General features: G+C 39.1%; 1 protein-coding gene across 1 annotated transcript in view; it reads left to right on the top strand.

Moving 5' to 3' along the window:
* LOC131480435 (cTAGE family member 6-like) overlaps positions 1-19,833 on the top strand; it is a 53,221-nt gene extending 33,388 nt beyond the window's left edge. The window contains exons 7-8 of the mRNA XM_058665266.1: positions 17,694-17,729; positions 19,720-19,833. Of these exons, the coding sequence (XP_058521249.1) occupies positions 17,694-17,729; positions 19,720-19,833 (150 nt within the window). The remainder of the gene's footprint in view (positions 1-17,693; positions 17,730-19,719) is intronic.
* Positions 19,834-20,976: the final 1,143 nt, after the last annotated feature.

Here is a 20,976-nt window from a genome sequence, read left to right as displayed (position 1 = left end):
TTTATATCTTTCTTCAGGTGTTACATGTGGTTTTCAGACACTTCCATATTTCAGTGATTCAAAGAATATGAGATAAGAAATTTTAAGAGTCATCATGTCTGCTGTTTGGAAAAGTGGAATTACATTGCAGACATAAAAATAGATTTTAAATCACTGATAAGGTATCACATTCAGCCAGGTCAGTTATCTGTTAATTGATAGTTCCTGTTGTGGCTGATTAGTGACCAGAGAGAATAAAGTAAAAATTTATTATATAAATTTTAGCTGTGTTTAAGTGTACTTACAGTAGATGATGGAAATTTCCGTGAAAGTGTGTTTACTGACAGAAAGTGTTCTTGGAGTGTTTCTTAGCTTGTGAGTTACTTCCTTTGTTATCAATAGATATGCTTTTTTTTTTTTTTTAAGAAAACTAATGTTTCAATCACATTGTTTTAGATTGTTTCTGTCCAGAAAGAAACCCACAATAATTGGGTAAGTTACAAATGCCCTTTTTAATCTTTTCTTCAAATCGTGTATTTCATTCAGAGAGTTAACATTGGGGAGTTAAGTTTATGAAACTTAGTGTGTAAAAGATTTGGCCAATTTTATTTGCATCAATAATGGAATTATGTTTACTGAGAGCTTTAAATTCTAAGTTGTATCCTGGTTGTTTTCACAGTCTTGTTTTAGTATTTTTCTTCTTCCAAAGTAGAGGAACTTGGGGCATGTGCTCATGTTTATGTATTTACATTTTGGGACATTGGATTGCTCCTTTTTATCTAGAAGAACCTGAAAGGTCTCTGGATCATTTTACTCATTTGTAAAACAAATGGGATTAGAAAAAGAGCTAGCTAAAGCCCTTTCTAGTTCTAAAACTGAGGGTTCTCTTAAGTGATTCTGAGTGTTGGTACAAATTAAGAAAAGGGTCATCTGGGGAACTAGTTGTGCTGCATGATGAGGAAGTGAAGTGGCTGTAGACTTTGAGCATTTAGAAGGAAGAGCAGAGATAGAGCTGTTGACAGTAGCTGTCTACTGGGGAGTACCTGTCACAGGGAGGTGGAGACAGCATTGAGGGATGTTTGTCAAGTGCTTGACACTGATAAGCATTAAGTCAATGTTAACTGGTGTTACCATTGTTATTATAGTGAAGACTTGCAAGTCTGAGAGGAGCATAGACTGAGAGAGTGGTGTGTTGACTGTCAGGTCCCTCCCCTCTCTGACATTCTGTTTGTTTTGGTTTCCAGAGTTCAAGTGAAGATTCATTAGTGAATGAGCTAGCATCATTATAGATTCAGTTTTCTTCACCAGTTTTCAGCACTTTCTAAATACTTATACATGTTAATTTTTAAAGATAATTTTTTAAAATTCCTGTTATACTTGGCAAAGTACTTGAAAATATTTTGCCTATATAGTTATGAAATCCATTTAATATCTGTAATTGGATTTTATAATTACAGATGTTATAGATGAGAAAACAGCCCATGGACGTATGATGATTTAGATTCTTTTACAGTTTCTATTAGTTTGCATTTAATATTTATTTAGTACGTGTGACTTTGTGTTAAAACATTTAGAAAGTGTGTTCCCTACTTCTGGCCTAGAAAAGCAGTGGAGGTTGTCCCAGTGCCTTGGAACTCTGCACCTACATGGGGGACTGTGAGGAAGCTCCTAGCTGCTAGCTTCAGATCAGCTCAGCTCTGGACATTGTACCTCTTTGGGAGCAAAACCCTGGATTGAAGATCTTTTGTTCTCTGTTCATTTCTCTCTGTAAATCTGCCTTTCCTAGAACATTAAATAATGTGTGGATACTTTGAAAGTACCTACACATTTGATTAAGCTTGCTTTGTTTCCACTTTTTTACCTTTATAATTTCAACTGTTACTTTCTTCATTGACCACTTCTTTCTTCCATCCTGTTGGACTAACTTTATTTCCTTTAAACTTACATAGTAGTCTGTTTCATGTGCTGTGGTGAATACAGTTTTCTTTACTGAGGTCATTTTAAATGTATTATTCACATACACAAAATTAAGAAATTTCATATATTTCACATGCATGATTTTAAAATATGCTTTCTACATTATTCTTGTCCCCTCTCTCCTTCCTACTTTCTTATTTTTGCTTTAGATTTAAAAATTATATACTTTCCATTTTCTTTACAATCGTAAGCTTTACCTTTCCTTCGTTAATTGAATAATTCAACCTATAATAATTAGACAATTAATGTTCTTCAGGAGAATTGACCACAGCTATAAATGATAGTGAAATAACAAAATATCTATATATTTGTTGCACTCTGTATGTTTTTATGCAAAATTAGGGAAATAATCAATGTCTCTTGGTGACTGAAATAACAAGTATGCGTAATGGTCACCAATTCCATAATATTTTTGTGAAAGACAAAGTTTAATGTGTGAATGCTGTTCCATTATATGTGTGTATGAAATGAGCCTAAAGACTTGAGAAATAATTCGGTGGAGAAAGACAAGGAGAAAGAAATGGAAAAAGAAAGAGGCAGGGTGAGAGAAATAGGCATGCAAAAGTGAAGTCATTATTTGGTTTAGTTCTCTGAAAGCTAATCTACTTGTGCAATTTTCTGAGACTACTGAAGCTCAGCTTGGAATTCAGTCCATGTCTTTCATGCAGGTGGCAAGGGATCCAGATGCTTAATCCATTGCCACTGCTTTCCAGTGTTTGTGTGTTCAAGAAGCCAGAACCAGTAGATGGAACCATAAACTGAACCCAAGTTCTCTAAAGTGGGACATGGCTGTCTTTAGTGGCAGCTTGCCTTCAAGGCCCAGCAACAGCCTTACTGTGATCATTCTTTGTGTCTTTACCCTGAGAGAGTTTCAAGTTCCATGAATGAGCGAATGTCACTTTTTCCTCAGCAGACCTCTTAGAAGGCTTTGAAGATGTGAGTGCTCAGTGTTTGAACACAGTGTCTTGGAGTATAACATAGTCATTGGCTGAAATTTGTCTTAACCTTTGAGAATAAGCTGTAGACTCAGAACTAGGTGTTCAGTTCATGTGGCAGTGAAGATGCTGCTTATGATACCTGGTCCTCTGTTGGGCTGCCTGGCTGTGTGGCAGATGAGGAGTAAACAGGCGTATGGAAAAAGTTTCCATTGCCATTCAGATAAAAGAATAAGAGAAGTCTTAACTATTGGGTGTGACTTTGTATATATATATTTTTGGCACCATGTCTTTGATATTAGTCTATTGCCTATATAGTTTTCTGCCTTGTAATTAACAAGTAGCTATCTTACAGTATTATACAAAACATTCAGAAATAATTTTGTTTCCACATTCTTATTAGTTCAAATATTTGGTGATTGTAATAACAGGATGATTGTGACAAAGTTTTCAGAAAAAAAGTGATGACATCATTTTGTGTTGGGGAAGGATTTTTATATGTAATCTTTTTGGATGGAAAGTACTACAAATAATTTGTGAATGTTTGATCTATTCTTTGGCCAAGTTCCTTTCTACCATTTGATGAATCATAAGTTAAATAATAAATTTGCTATTGTGTGTCCTTACATGTGTAAAAATTTGAGCTGTGTGATTTTCAGTTGTATATTACAGAAGTATGTACTAAGTGATTTTACCAACCTTTATGTGATGAACTGCTGGATTTTGATAGTTTGGTTAGTCAGATTTTCTAGGTAATTACTGCATCTAACCTCCGTATTCCTCAGAATGCATTTAACTTTTCCATGTTAATTTTTTGTGGTTATTGAATATGGTTGATATTTACGATGTTGTGTAATTTTTTGTCAGTAACATACTAAATTTTATCTTTTGTGAAATAAATGGGTTAGTATTTACACAATAGTATGTACTTAATGGAAATGTGGCATGCTCTGATTATATTAACTTTTAAAAAAATAGCCTTTAGCCACAGGCTGTGACACTATTTTAAACCTTTATGATTTCACAGAATTATAGGGAGTTTTTTCTAAAAATGATTGCCTTGAGTTGGCAGCCCCCCAGGGCTCGGGGCGGCCCTGGGGGGGCGGCCCAGCCAGGCTGGATCCGAGAATGAGGACTCAGCATGCCAAGACCAGCGCCGCAAGGCAGTGAGGGGTTCCCTGGCTTTGGGCGGCCAGTGCACCAAATGGTGCCAGGCTCTGCCTGCTGGCTGCCCGTTGGCGAGCTACGGAGTTTTTACGATCAGAAAAAGCTGCTTAGGGACACTCTTGAATAAGGCCAGCCTTTGTGTAGGTCATAGATGAATTTCTGGTGATTCTCCACAATAGTAACCATAAACACTTGGGCAAGAGTGGGACTGAGATATGAAGGTTTGAATGAGAGTACCCATAAGAACTATTAGAACCAGATTGGGTCACCAACCAAACCAAGACCCAGAAGCTCGAGTGGCCTAGTAGGGAGATAGTGGGCACCTTCCTCTTAGGTAACTACCCCTCTGATGAACACAAAATCAAGATAGGGGTGGGATTGCTAAACAGAAACGCACATGCCAGTATTTATCTGGGCTGGGTAGACGGCTGGTTGGGTCGAGCTGGGCTTCAAAATGCATCAGTAAGTTCCAGAGTTTAATGAAAGGTGGGACAGACTGAACAAGACTGCGGTAACTCTCTCACATGCATGGAAAGCAGGGAAGGGAGTAGTAGATCAGGTGGAGGTTGTGCGGAGTCGCCCCAACCGGGCTACAGCTCACATTGATTTGTCTGGGGACTGAGTGTGAAGTCGGTAGGATTGAGGCAGAGCACAATACCCGTTGGTCCAGGTGGATGACAGAGCTGGAAACAGAACTGACCCAGCGGAGTCCTGTCACTTTAAGCAGGGCTATGACATTAACAACACGCTAGAGAAACATATCGGGGGAAGATTCAGTTGGGGAGGCGAGGGCCAAACCGTATGGAAATTCTAGCCCCACAGGTCACTTCTAGAGATGTAATGGTGATGGACTAAGCTAGGTGTGACTGGGAAGCATGCCTTTGACCACAGATTGGAGAACCCACGGCAGTCTGGACTAGTTGGGGCAGCAGCGCTCGAGTGTGCATCCTGAGGGGGTGCGGGGTGGGCCGGACTACAACGTTCACCAGCTCAAGCAAGGCAAAGGGGAAGGCCGGATTGCACCGGCACTGGCCCAAAGTGCAGTGGCATGTAGGAGAACGGGATCCTGGAGGGGCTCAAAAGGGAGAAACATGAGGTTCCCCAGGCGAATTATATCTTCCACTGGTGAACTGGGGGGTCAGAAAGGCTGGGCAAAGCTGCATCAACAGCTGGTCAGTGTATTAAAATGGCAGTGGAATGGGCGCGCTGGGCAATACAGAGCCCACCTTAGCCCACAATTAAGATTGGTAACCAGGGTGGAGCACAGGACATGCCCAGCTAAGTTTTTATACCAACTGGTCTGCGTGAGCCACGGACGCTGATCCACAGTGTCTAAGGCTAAGGTTGTGACAGGTGAAGGGCTATGCCAAGCTGAGTCAGAGCAACCACCGGTATGCAGATCACTGGCTGGGAACAGGCTGCAGTTGAGGGGCTAAGGGAACACTGTAACTAGGTGGAGGTTCCCACCAAGGGGCACATGAGCTGGAAAGGGGCTGCGTCTGGTCAGGATACAGTTGTCTCCCTTGGCACAAGTGTGGACTGGGAAAAGAAGCACAGGGCCAGGCCAGACTGCAAAACTTTCTGATGCTGTGAAGGACCAGGTTAGATGTGGAACGGACTAGGCTACGTCTTAACCCCGACTGAGCCCGATATGTGGGTATGAACGAGCCGTGGCTGGGCTGAAACATCCAACAGCAAGAAACAGAATGGATTGAAGACCAGTTGGGAAAAATCCACTAATCCTACTAGGAGAGGAAGTGAAATGAGCAGTGCTGGCTCATGGACCCACTGGTATGCGCAAAATCTGGTATTGGGAGGGGATCTGATGGAGGAGCCTAGGCAACTCCCCTGCAGGACACAGACCCTGCAGGTAAGCGCAAGAAGCATGAAAGGAAACAGCCTAGAGGTCATGGAAAGAATCCCACAGGCATACATTTGGCATGGGTTGGGGCAAACCAGGCTGAGCCACTTCACGTCATCCACTGGCAAATCCAAGTACCAGAACAGAGTGTGAGTCAAGCCAGGTCCGGACACGACAAAAGCAGTGAACAACTAGGAATGTCAAGTAGAAAACAGGGATGGAATATGGAACCAGTCCAGCAACTGCAACCACGAGCCGTTAGGGGTGATGGACTGTGCTGGGCCCTGTGCTTGCTGGTGCATACAGGAATCTCACAAAGTTTCTTCTGGGATCCCCGCAATTGAGCTTTCAGTCTCTGGATGCTAAACATCAAATGACAGGACAGAACAAGTCAATCGACCACCTCAGCTATATATTGACAATGAAAAAATGGCCCAACTGGAGACTATATGATGGACTATGTAAATCAGTGGATTCTCCAATGACTGCATCGTTCCTGGAGTAGTGAGACTGGCAGCAATACAGTTCTGTGAAACTATCAAAACTACTTTGCCGGCTCTACCTTTGGACCAGAGATGGCCTCCCCAAGAAACTGATGAGCTTCTCTAGACAATAAGATGTGGCACTTCTTGCCTAGTAGATGCACGCAATGAAAGAATCTCAACTGAATTTGATCTGTGGTAATGCAGCAAGGTGGAGGAATACACTGTGGTGGTGGTGGGGAGAATCACAGGGCCTATAAAACCATGACACATAATGCAGTGTAATAAAAAAAACACAAAAATGTAATACAGCAGTGGGGTGGAGCAATCCACCATGGGGGGAGGGTACAGGGAGGGGTTGGGGCATCCCCAGAGCCTATGAAACTGTCACATAATGAAATGTAATTAATAAAATTTATATTTAAAAATAAATAAATAAAAATGATTGCCTTGAGGAAAATAAGCAAAACTGCCATTGATAATGACTCTGGGTCTCTTATTTCCATTGCCATAGCTCATGGAATATTTCTTGATTAATCAAACATCCTTCATCTGACATGGGGAGCTTAACATTCATTTACAAGTGCACAATAGGCTTCAGCTTTATGTTCACGTTATTCTCTTACTCTAACTCATTCCTGTTTCAATAAATCCTTAAAATGAAAATATTTTATTTAGACAAGATTTTTAATAAAAATGATATGTGCATTGACTATGATATTTGTACACTCTCACTAAGATGCTGTTGCTCATTTTAATCTAAACTTTGCATATCTTTAAGTTGGCAGCTTGTATTGCTGAAAGAAGCCTGAATGACTTGAAGCAAGAAAATAAAAGGAAAATGTAAGTATATCAGTGATAACACTTGAAAACTGTGGCTACTTTATTCTGCTTTATGAAATAATTAATTATTTTGTACGCATAAATAGGAAAGGGTATGGTGAATCTTGCATATTTCATTTTGAAGTATTTACTCATTTTGTGGCTGTTGTTAAGTTCTTGGGTCACTGGAATATTACTTGAAAGAACAAAGCTTTCCTACAAAATTTTAAAGTTTTCCATCTTTGATATTTATATGAACGAAGTTAGGTAGCTAGTTCATTGTCACTATTTTGAAGGCACATCAAAAATATCCAAACCAAGTGGAAAAGGCAATTAAAATTTGTGCATTTTGAAAGTGAAATTTCAAAGATATTTCCATTATTCTCTAAGTGGTATCAAGAAAATGAAAAAAAATTCACAAATAACAAAAAATATGTTGATAGCTCCAATAAACAGAATGAAATAAAGCTTGGAAATTCTAGTCCTATATTGCACATTCAGTTTTTGTGATTACTGGATATTCTCAGTTTCTGATTGAATTTGTTCATTCATCTCTTGGGATATTATTTGATCCTAAACTATTTTGGGGGGGAACTGTTGAAGTAATATTTATACTTTTAAGGTAGTGTTATTTCTATTATGTGAATATTCAGTTTATTTTTGCTTTAAATATAGTGATACTGTAAGGGCAGGTCAGGGAAATAAAGAGGACATGCATGATTGCATTATTCCTTACCTGCATCTCTGATTACACACACATCACTGATTCAACTTTCTTGGGTAGATTGCTCCTGCTGTTGTTGAGTTTTTGACCCCAAGTATAGCAGCAACCTCATTTCTTGTCTCGCAGGAAAGAAGAATGTTCGTGCAGACACAATTTAATTTTAAAGCAAGATTTATTAGAAAAGTTGAGAAAGCTCTGGGATAGAAAGGACCCTTACCCCCTACCATATTAGCAGGAGAAGTGGAGAAAAAAAGAGACCCTAGTCTTCTGCCATAGTGGCAGGAGGAAAAATGGAGAAAGAAACCCATATTAATGGTGGAGAAAGCATCTTTTAAAGGTTTACTTCAAAGGGGCTCTCCAAGGAAAAAAAGAAATTCCTGGTCCCCCTGGTATCTGGCTTTGGGGCAAAAGACCAGACAGGTGTCAGACATTGGACATTCCTAGCGATGAGTGCTACTTCCTCCAGTCCTTCAATGATAAGGAGACCAGTCTGAGGCCCTCCCACACAATGGCCAGAGATAGTGACTGATACTTCAGGTTGAGGAATTGATACGCTGAAGCACCTTTGTTCCTTGGAAGAGACAAGTTCTGGTGAATCCAAGAAATGGTGGGGGGAAATACTCTTTTATATTTGAGTAAAAATGGCTTGATGACCCAGAATACTCTAACTTACTACTATCCAGTCTAACTCCTCTCACACTGCCAAGTATTCCTTGACTCATCAAAGCGGGTTCATTTGCTTGGTTGATCAGAGTGACTGCTCAAGCCATCCTTGACTTCTGGTTTTATATTGTGTTTTAGTAAGCTTTTAACGACTATTTGAAGTACTGACTAGTAATATCTTAGGAAGGAAGATTTATTTTGGCCAACAGGCTCTAGATACGCTATCCAAAATTGAGTGGTTCCATGGGTCCAGGACTGGTGAGGATGGAGAACAGTGGAGAGCCCATTCATTACACAGCAGACAAGGAAGCAGAGAGCGATGTGAAGCATACTCTGCCTCTGTAACCTACCTGGCCTCTCTTGAGAAGCACCTCCCCATGGTGACCCGTTAGTGCCTTGGGATTTCTCATTAGGCTCATGCACAGCCTAGTTGCCATGAATAGATGTAATCTCCACCATCAATTCACTATTGTTAGTCATTGAATATTGGAATATAAATGGCATGAATTTAAGGATCTAAATTGTAAATTCTGTATTTATTCTATTGCTGAATATTGGCAGTTTTCTTATAAACCTTTTTCCTCTATTTTAGTGGTTTTTTGTTTTCTGTGATGAATTTTTTTTTCAGCTTTAAGGATTCTCCCATCCTCTCCCATTCCTCTTTCCCCATTCCTCGTAACCATTTCTCCCCTAGGTTCACAATGTTATAGTGCTTCAGGAGTAGTCACAAGTCCAACATTCTGTCTTAAAATATATATCCTGGCACAATGGGAATTTACCCATGTGGGAGTCCATCTTTTATTCAGGAGTAGAAACGTATACAGGAATATTTATTCACTCCCAGTATTCTAGTCTCCATTATGCAGTTGATATATGAGAAAAGACACACACACACATATATATATATATATACACTTATCTGTTTACCAATATATGTATTTGTTTTGTGTAGTTGCATAACATTGCCTTATTTCAGAGAGAACATATTGTATTCCTTTTGGAACCTGTTTATTTCACTAAGCATAGTGCTCTCCTCTCCAATTACAAATAGTAGATTGTTGCTATTGGTAGAGTTTCATTATTTTTTATGGGTATATATGTTTTGATGAAGTAAATATACCACTTTTTTGTAACCATTGCAGTTTCTATGGATATAAGATTATTAGTATATGATTGCTGTCATGGATTATGCTGCTGTAAATATAGGTATGCAGGTCACTTTCTCATATTCAGATTTCCATTCATGTGGATATATTCCCAGAAGTGGGATACCTCAATCATATGGCAGATCAGTTTCCACTTGCCAAAGCACTCTCCATACTGATTTCCATAGTAGCTTTACAAGGTACTCTCCCCACCAAAATGGAGTAGGTGTGCCCTTCTCCCTCATTCTTATGAGTGGTGGTATTAGTAGATTTCTGTGTGTAGGTCTTTCTCACTGGAGTGAGGTGGGACCTCAGTACGGTTTATATTTGCTTTTTTCTAATGGCTATGGAGCCTGAGCGCTTTTCATATGTCTGCCAACCATTTGAATTTTTCCTTTTTTTTTAAAGATTTTTTTATTTTATTACAAAGTCAGATATACAGAGAGGAGGAGAGACAGAGAGGAAGATCTTCCGTCAGATGATTCACTCCCTAAGTGAGCTGCAACGGCCGGTGCGTGCCGATCTGAAGCCAGGAACCAGGAACCTCTTCTGGGTCTCTTACGCGGGTGCAGGGTCCCAAATCTTAGGGCCGTCCTCGACTGCTTTCCCAGGCCACAAGCAGGGAGCTGGATGGGAAGTGGAGCTGCCAGGATTAGAACCGGCGCCCATGTGGGATCCCGGGGTGTTCAAGGCGAGGACTTTAGCCATTAGGCCACGCCACTGGGACCTGAATTTTTCCTTTTGACAAATTCCTGCTCATGACCTTCATCCATTTCTTAATGGATTTGTTTGTTTGGCTGTTGTTTGAGTATCTGATGCTCTCTGTAAATCTTGGATGTTATTCCACTATCTGCTGTATATTGTGCAAAAAATTTTCCATTTGGTTGATTCACAGACTGCTTTTCCCTGTGCCATATAACTTCAAGCACACTGCACTGTCCCAAGTCAGAAATTTCTGTGCAATTACTTGCTCCACAGATAGATGTAATAGGGAAGTGAGAAGTTGAATCCAGCAGCTTCAAGTGGATTTTTCCATGTGGATGGCTAGGGTACAAACAATTAAGACCACTACCTTCAGCTTTTCCCAGAAATTGAAAGGGAGTAGGATCTCAAGGGCAACATCTGAGACAAGGGCCAGGAGTCATGTGGGTATCAACATTGCAGATGTTATCTTTACCTGCAACACCACAATGCCCAATCCATATTTCAGGATTTGTGTTGACTTTATATAATAAATCCAATGCAAATAATGACAAGCCTACCATGTATATTTGGACAGTGGTGGAAAACATTAGTGCTCATTTATTGTATAGTTGCAACATTTCAACTCCAGCTTTGGTATAGCTGACTTTGTAGTAAAAATAAATAAATCTTTAAAATATCATGGAAGTTTTGGGATTTTTCAGGACATGAAAAATAATGTGGATAAAATGGCAGATTTGTGGTGTACCTGCAGTGTTAGAAAACATTGAGCTATTCTTGTTAGGTTAAAATGAAAAATATTCTACAGGTATGTGATTAGAAGAGTGGATAGAGAAATCCTGTAGCCTGTGGTACTATGCCATAAAATAATAAAATAAATAAATGAACTTTTCACCTCTGACAATGCAACTCAAAACAAAGTACTGAATGCCCCGTATGTCACTGAAGAAATGAAAACAAATCAAAAAACTTCTTGAAGAAAATGTTGCTAGTGTATGACCTGCATGTCACTGAGAAATTAATAAGAACAAGGTGTTTGAAAGAAACGAAAATAAAAATAAAAATATTAAAACCCATGAGATGCAGCAAAATGAGTATTGAAAGTGAAATTTATAACATCTGGGCTTACCAAAAAAACAGAAATATCTCAAATAAATGACCTAGCGTATCTTCAAGGACTTATTGAAAAATAAAAAAGTGGGCCAGTAGAGTGGCCTAGTGGCTAAAGTCCTCGCCTTGAACTCCCCGGGATCCCATATGGGTGCCAGTTCAAATCCTGACAGGCTTGCTTTCCATCCGGCTCCCTGCTTGTGCCCTGGGAAAGCAGTGGAGGATGGCCCAGTGCTTTGGGACCCTGCACCCATGTGGGAGACCTGGAAGAGATTCCTGGCTCCTGGCTTCAGATCGGCATAGCACCGGCCATTGTGCTCACTTGGGGAATGAATCATAGGATGGAAGATCTTCCTCTCCATTTCTCCTCCTCTCTGTATATCTAACTTTGTAATAATAATAAATAAATCTTAAAAAGAAAGAAAAATAAGAAGTGATCAAGAAGCTAGAAATGATTAAGATCACAGTGTTGTAGCAAGATAAGCAAAGTAAACAAAAGAGGAAAAAAATAAAATTAGAGACAAACAAATATAAACTAATAAGATGGTCTCTTCTTGATGGATGGATTCCTTGCTCATTGTGTGGTATCCTTCTTCATTTCCTTTAATATTCATGTCAGTTTGCATCTATTTTTGTTGATGAGATATGTCTGCCATAGGCAGTAGATAGATGGGTTTTGCTTTTTGATCCAGCCTGTTAATCACTGACACTCTGTTGATCCATTTAAGTCATTTATATTCAGGGTTAATACCAATAGGTAGTAATTTGGTGTTGTCATTTTAACAATGCATTGTTCATTGTTCAATTTAGTCTTTTGTTTTATTAGGATATTCTCCATGTTTGCCTTTGGTTTGGGCAGATGCTATTCGTTTCCTCTGTCAATAGAACAACTTTTAGTATTGTTTTTGGGCAGGTCTGGAAGAGACAAACTCAGGTTTTCTTATTGTGGAAGAATTTTATTTTCAAAAACAAAGGAAAGCTTTGCTGGGTACATCATTTTGGGCTTACATTTTTTTTTCCTTTTAGAATCTGAAATATATCACTCATCTCTTTTGGCCTGTAGAGTTTCCTATGAGATGTCAGTGGTGAGGCTGATTGGGTTGCCTCTGCATGTTAATTGCTTTTTTCACCTGCATATCAAAGGATCTTTACTCTGTTTTCTACTGAATAGAACTTGGTTATCTTTTATCCTGGCCAAGATCACTTTTGGTCAAAGATTCTGAGAGTTCTGTGCCCCTCCTGTATTTTGTTTCCAATTCTTTCTCCATATTAGGGAAGTTTTCATTTATTATTTCATTGAATACATTTTTAAATCCAGTGTCTCTGCACATTCTTGAGTTCCCATAACTCTTATATAGCCTTTTAATACTGTGTCTTGGCCCCAGTGCAATAGCGTAGTAGTTAATGTCCTCGCCTTGCATGCGCCAGGATCCCATATGGTCACCACTTATAATCCTGGCAGTCCTGCTTCCCATCCAGCTTCCTGCTTGTGGCCTGGGAGAGCAGTTGAGGATGGCCCAAAGCCTTGGGAGCTGAAGCCACGTGGGAGACCCGGAAGAGCTCCTGGCTCGTGGCTTCGGATTGGCTCAGCTCCAGCCATTGTGGTCATTTGGGGAGTGAACCATCAGACAGAAGATCTTCCTCTCTGTCTCTCCTCCTCTTTGTGTGTCTGACTTTGCAATAAGAATAAATCTTTTAAAAATAGTGTGTCTTAATTCTTGAATATTTTTGTTAGCTTGACTCTGCTCCTCTTCCAGCTTTTTAATTTCTGTCCCCATTGTTAAAGAAAATGTCTTTCAATTCTGACATTCTTTTCTTCTGCCTCATTCTATTATTGAAGCTTTCCACTGAATTTTTAATTTGTTCTATTGTGTCCTTCATTTTAAACTATTTGTCTTGATTATGTTTCAGCATTGCTATTGCCTGTAAGACTTATTCCTTAAGTTTCTTGAATACTGTTTTTGCTTCTCGCTGTTTTTCTTTATACCGTTTTTAAAAATTCTTTTTTCACCATTTTTGAGATTTCTTCCTCAGTTAACTCTGAGGTTTTTTTGTAGGGGACACATCAGTACTATTCATTGTGCCTCTGTCTCTTCTTTTGCTTTTCAGCATCACACATCTGGCAAGCAGATACCTCTCCTTAGGGGACACTTCTAAGCTGTTTGCCCACTGGTCTACAGGTCAATTTTCCTTGTTGCATTTAGTACCTGATTCTTTCTTCACAGGCACCTGTGCTACTTCCTCCAGTGAATTTCAGTCTCAAGTTCTTGTGTTAGACTTCCACCATGGTCTCTGTAGCCCCAGCTCTCAGTTCTCCACTTTCTACCCCCTATGATCCTGTGCTATGGCTTCACCTTTGCCTCTATAGCCTTTTTTCCCACTCTCAGGTAGAACTGTGCTTGTGAGTAAAGAGTCACCAGCTATCCTAAGTTACAGGGTTGCCAGCAGTACTGCTCTTGCTGAAACCTGCTGACCATTAGATCTGAAGGCCACCAAGATCTATTTTGGGCGGAACCTATGATATACCATTTTGTTATTATTTTCCCTGTGAAACTAGTACAATGCATTGACCTGGAAGTGAATTCTTCTCTGGCTCAGTGACTGCAAGCCACTGTTGTTTTTCAGCTGCTCAGCCTTATCCTCAGTACACAAGATGGCAACCCATGTGGCACTCCTTGGAGTCTGGGCCTTCTAGTTGATAGATCTGGGACTACCTAGAGCTATATTGGGTGGATTATGTAGAATGCCTAGTCAGTACTCTTTTCTTTATGGAACCAGCGCAATACATAGAGCCACAAATTAGCTTGTTCCTGGCTCAGTGCATAGACAGCTCTCATTGATCTTCAACCACAGTCCCACATCCTTTCTTCAAATACACAAAAAGACACTTGATGTGACAATGGTGGGGGTCTGAGCCATCAAATCCACTCTTTTTCTGCACCTGACTGATTGGGCTCTGTCACTACCTTCTGCTCATGGTGAAATCAAGCGTATCAGCAGAATGGGCAGTTCTATGCCTGGATTCAACTCTTGAACTTGAGGTGAACTTCCCTTCCAACAAGGCTGTTGGTGAATCTGTGATTGCTGAACACTAACTGCCACCAGGGTACTTGGTCACTGCACCACTGCTCCACAATCTCTCCTCTGCTTTCCCATATCCAAAAGTCTGCAGATGTGTTTGTACTATTGGTCTGGCCTCTCCTATTTCCTGGGATCCAAGTCTATGCCTCACCCAGGTTAATGATTCTCCCTCTCATATAATGTATCCGTAATCCATTCCTCAGTCTTGTTTCCCCACTACATTCTTCTGAATGTATCATTGGAAGAGAACACAAAAGCATTTTGTAAGTTATTGAGTTTAATCCTGGTGTTATGCAATCTCGAGGAAATGTTACTTTTTGTTGTTTTAAAAAGGTGATCATGACTATGTGTGTTCCTTCAGTGATTTCACACCCCCCAAATTGGATTGTTGTGAATTGATACTAATACTAATGGTGTCATTCTTGCCCATAAACTGTTTCCTAATGGGATTCAATGGATGTTGCTGCTAGTAATTCTTTAGTGTGCAAATACAATCAATAGTATAGGTAAAATGTTAATTTTAAATTCTTGAAAACATATGGTGTATTTTAGCTTCATTGATTTTCTGTATGCTGGCTATCTATTTCTCATTACCAGTTTGGTGCTTTAGTAACACATTTCCAAATTTAATACTGGAGAAAATGAAATGAAAGAACGTAATAGTCAGGTGTGCTGCTTTAAATATTTGAAGTAAGAAACAATCATGTATTGGTCATATCATCAGGGTTTCTTTTGCATTGATACTTTAGTAGGCCCTTTCAAAACCAAGGAGAGTGTACAAAGGCCTCATCTCTAGAGGGACAGGTGTCAAAGGATTTCTGACTGTCTGCACCTTATGCTGCCTTTAAAAACATTCTTCTCTCCCATATCCATGGTCATCATAGTTTCATGTACTTCCAAATGTGGTGACTTCTACCATCGCTTAATGCTTGCACAACACCTGATATGGTGAAATGCTTCCTAAGTGACATTTAATATAGTATGTGGAATATAAAACATTTACTGAGCCCCTGAGTTCCATAGTTAATTCACTAGAGGTCATAAAGGTCCAGAGTCATCTGTTTGGGATTTCAAATATTATGTCAATCAAGATGGATAGTGTAGTATCAAAGAACCACTATCCGTGAGCCCTGCAGCCGGATCAAATCACAGTCACATATTGCATACTGTTGTTTGGGTCAGACAGTGTATGTGATGGTGGTCCCAAACATTTGTGTTACCTGGTGACGCGATAAGTATACTAGTTCAAGTATATTTTCAGAATTTGTCCTTGTTTTTCGGTGACACAAGGCTTGACTTCGTTTCTCTGTTTCATTTGCATTTTTATTCAACAGGAATTTGAGAACCCTCTGTATTCCTGTTCAGTCCTTAAGATCAGGCTTTAAGACATTTTCTGGTGCAGTCTAAGGGCTCCATAAGTACTTATCACTGCAAGCAGTATGCACACTAATAGAAATAGGCAGCACTGATTATACTTTGGGTGTAATATAATTTTGTAAGGCAAAATTTACTTTAGGTGTAATATAATTTTGTTGCTTTCTGGTCTGACCTGGAAGCCTCGTCAAGATTTTAAAAACTGGTTTGAAAATGATTTATTCATTTACTTATTTGAAAGCATTGGAGAGAAAGAGAGAGAGAGAGAGACCTTGTATACCTGCTGGTTGATTTCTTCAGATAGCTACAACAGCCAGGGCTGTGCCTGGCTGAGGCACTGCATGTGGGATTCCCACATCATTAACCACCAATCTAAAATGACTGGAACACAGTTTATTGCGGCTTACTCCAGTGTAACAAATATAATGCTGCTTTATATAGGAGTCTGGATAAATATTATGTGTACGTGTAATTTCTTTTTTTTTAACCTTTTAAATCTTACTCCTGTGCCAAATTCATACACAATTCTGGAGACTTTCGTGATAGCAAGATTATTTTAAGAGGTGTTGCTTTGAAATTTGAGTTTGTAATTTATTTCTATATCAGAAATGCTTGCATATTAGTTTCATGTTGTGTTTGCAGTGATAATTATGGATATTTTTTTGGGAGGCTCCAGTTTTGGTACAGGTAAAAGCATATAAGTCTTTTTTTATGACATGCCTTGAATATATTATGAATTTTCACTTTTGCTTTAAGGTACCTGATGGCTCAAAGGGCTGATGTGTCACTTGTGGATGAAGTCTGCAACTATACAAAAAAAGAAATCTTGATCTATAGGTATTAAATGCCTTTTGTTTTGTGGCTGTAACATGTCTAAAACTCATTTTTATTTTTAAAGGATTGCCTAAATGATAGCAATATTAACATTAGTGAAAGAAGAAAAAATCAGATCTCTCATTTAATTCTTATAGTGTGCTTTTATGAAGTCAATTTTATCAGGCAGTTCTCTTGGTGTTTCAATTAATATTTTGAAATAGTATATTCCCGTAATTTCATATTAATAGTTGAATAATTACTTTTTGTTCATAGAAAAAGAGTTGAAGATCTTGAACAAGAAATGGATAGAACCATTCGTAATTCCCAAAGATTGGTATGTATGTGTGTGTGTGTGTACATTCATTCATTCATATAGTTTTTTAATATCAGTGTGTTTATATGGATTGAAAGAGAAATGGAATACATTGACCAGTTGTATGCATTTCTTTTGTGTTTAGAGATATTTTCACATTTTCAGGATTTCAAATAATGTGAGATAAAAAAATCTTAGAATTATATCTGCTTGGAAAATGAAACACATTGCACTCAACAAAGGAAAGATTTTAGAACATCAGTGGGGTCTCATATTAAAGCAGGATAGTTATCTGTGAAAAAGACATCTGTTTTGTGGACAATTATTCCAGGAGAACATAAAGTAGAAGTGTACCATTTAAAATCGTTAATTACCTTTACATGTAAAACACAATAGATAATATGGCCGTTGAAGTTTACATTAGAGGTGTTTGTGACTTTGGAGTTGCTTGAAGTATTTTTTTCAATTTGTCAGTTATTTCCAGTGTTTATGATAAATGTACTTCTTATGTTATAAAAAACATTGAATTTTTTGTTTTTTAGATACTTTCTTATAACAAAGAAGCACAAATCAATTGGGTAAGTTTCACACTGCCTTAAATGTTTTGTCTGTGTTTAATTAAATTTTGGTTTTCTGTCAAGAACCTAGGCATGGCAATTGGTGGAAAAAGCGCTATGTTAAAAAAAAAAAAGGTAGTAAAATTATGTGCCTCTGATAAATAATGCATTGTTACATTATGGGTATTCATTCAGTCTACTTTCAGCACAATGCTACTTCAGAAAGAACTTGTATTCTGCTAGGGGTTTAGAGGAACTTGGCGTATATGTTCCTGTTTATGCATGTACATTTTGGAACATTGGATTGCCCCTTGTTATCTAGAAGAACCAGAAAACTCTGTGGATCATTTTATTCATTTGTAAAACAAATGGGATTAGAAAAAGAGCTAGCTAAAGCCCTTTCTAGTTCTAAAACTGAGGGTTCTATTAAGTGATTCTGAGTGTTGGTACAAATTAAGAAAAGGATCATCTGGAGAACTCGTTGTCTGTGCTGCAGAGGAACTGCATGATGAGGAAGTGAAGTGGCTGTAAACTTTGAGCATTTAGAAGGAAGAGCAGAGATAGAGCTGTTGACAGTAGCTGTCTGCTGGGGCGTGCCTGTCACAGGGAGGTAGGGGCATCATGCCCTGTAGTTAAATGTGTTGCATCTGAAATCAGTCTGTCTTGGTTGTATGCTCTCTTTATGACAATTCCCTGTTTTTCTTACCTATAAAGTAGAGATACTAATAGTACTCATTTCTTGGCTTATTGTGACGATTAAGAAATATATGGATGTTTGTCAAGTGCTTGACATGATTAGGCATACGTGTTAGCATTGTTGTTACCTGAAGACTTGTAGATGTTAGGCAAGTCTGAGTGGAGCATAGCATGAGAGTGGTATATATTTACATTGTCCTGACTCAGCTACACCGGTTGTTAGATTTTGGAGATAAAGCAAAGGTCTTGAGCTCATTTGTTAATGTCTTCACCTAAATAACGATAACAACCAGTGTTCAGATGATGCAGAAAGGTGCCATAAAGTCATCCTCAATATCACTGTCATTGGATAAACTTTTTTTAGCACTCTTAGACATATATGCACACATATAGCAACACATGAGCATACATACATATATACATGCACATGCACTTTTTGAAAACTTTGTAATGTTTATGTATTGAATTGACAGGTGGAGGGAGGGATAGACACAATTAACCTTCCATCAGATGGTACCCTTTTTTTAAGGATTTATTTATTTTTATTTTTTGGATGAGCTCATCTTAGGCAATTGTGGACAGTTGGGGACTGAATGAGTGGGCAGAAGTGCTGTGATCTTTTTAAAATGTTTTTAAAAATTTTATCTTCCACATTGTTTACGTATTTCATAGTTTTCAAATATATGGTTTTAAGAACATGATAAAGTTCCCCTTTACCTTTCCTGCATTGTTCATCCTTTCTTATTTTTGTTTCAATCTTTTCATTTTCTTTAAATGTGCAAGATTTCCCTTTCCTTAAATAAATATTTGAATATATGTTAAGTAGAAAAATTGCTGTTCACGAGGAGTTTAGACAAAGGCAATAAGTATTTGTTCAAAAATATATTATTATTTTTGTTATTATGTATATTTGTGGGATGTTGCCCCTGGATCTCTGCCTGCTAAGGCCATGCTGGAGGCCACAGGTACGTGACACACCATATCCTTGGTGGAGACCTCAAGCTGGCCTATTCACTGGACATGCAGCAAGAATGATGAGCTGCATCCCAGTCTCTCTTCTCTGCCCCTTTAATGAACTGTGCTAGGACTTCCTTTATAAACAACTCTAGGAAGTCAAATGTTACATTCATCCTGCTTTTCAGCAGGTAAGGAATTTGCCCTGAGACACAGCCAGCTTTCTGTGCTTCCTGACCTTCAACTTTATTGGAGGGATCAAAGAGACAGGCATATCTAGCAGCCTGTCACAGTATCGTGGTTGGGTGGAAGTATTGTCAGGACCACCTTTCTGCCTGCCCGTTTTCCTACTCTTTATAAGCGTGTGACTTCTTTCAAATATACCGACATCCCCTACTATCAGTTTGTCTCCATTGTTTCTGCTGCAGAGGATCCCTGTGACCTCATCCCCGAGATTAGTTACCCCATAAAGTGAAAACATGTCTTTTGGAAACATTATTAAAACTGAATGTTCTGCATTTGCATGCATTTTGTTGTGAAAGATGTTTAATTCGTGTACGTGTATGTCTCTGTGTGTGTGTGTGTGTATGTGTGTATGTGAGAGAGAGAGAAAGAAAATGTTGTAAAGTATTTGAGGGCCCAGGGATATAAACATTGAGTAAATTCTCATCTTGCATGCACCAGGATTCCATAACTGTAACAGCTAATGACCTGCTTGTTATACTTCCTATCTAGCTTCCTGCTGTGGCCAGGGGTAACAAAGGAGTAAATCCAAAACCCTTAGGATTATACACCCATGTGGGAGAGCTGAAGGAGACTCCTGGCTCCTGACTTTGGATGAGCTCAGCTTAGGCAATTGGGGACAGTTGGGGACCGAATGAGTGGTCAGAAGAACTTTCTCTCTTCTGTCTACTCATTCACTCCTTCCAATAAAGATAAATTAATCTTGGGTCTGGCACAGTGGCCTAGTGGCTAAAGTCATTGCTTTGAACGTGCCAGGATCCCATATGTGCACCAGTTCTAATCCCTGCAGTTCTGCTTCCCATGAAGCTCATTGCTTGTGGCCTGGGAAGGAAGTCTAGGATGACCCAAAGCCTTGCCTTCCTGCACCCACGTGGGAACCTGGAGAAAGTTCCTGGCTCCTGGCTTCACACTGGCACAGCACCAGCCATTGTGGTCTCTCAGCGAGTGAATCATTGGATGGAAGATCTTCCTCTCTGTCTCTTTCTCTTTGTATATGTAACTCCACAATAAAAATAAATAAATCTTTTTAAAAAAGATAAATGAATCTTAAAAAACGTTATTTGTGTAAGAATTGCCAGGGAGAGAAGAAAAAGGAGGAAGAGACAAAAATCCTGCACATAACTGCTTTTGTCCTGAGAACCCACAATGATTGTGGCTGGGCTGTAGCTGAAGCTGAGAGCTTGGAACTCAGTCCATATCTCTCATGTAGATGGCCAGGAATCCAGATGCTTAATCCATTACCACTGCTTCAGAGTGCATGATCAGGAATCCAGAACAAGGAGATGGAGCCATAAATTGAACCCAAGTACTCTAAAGTGGGACATGACTATCTTTAGTGGCAGCTTGCCTTCAAGGCCCAACAACAGCCCTTACT

The sequence above is a fragment of the Ochotona princeps genome, chromosome 6 (genome assembly GCF_030435755.1).
Source record: "Ochotona princeps isolate mOchPri1 chromosome 6, mOchPri1.hap1, whole genome shotgun sequence".
NCBI classification, from domain to species: Eukaryota; Metazoa; Chordata; class Mammalia; order Lagomorpha; family Ochotonidae; genus Ochotona; species Ochotona princeps.
The sequence above is the reverse complement of the archived record's forward strand: the minus strand, read 5'-3'. Positions and strand labels throughout refer to the sequence as shown.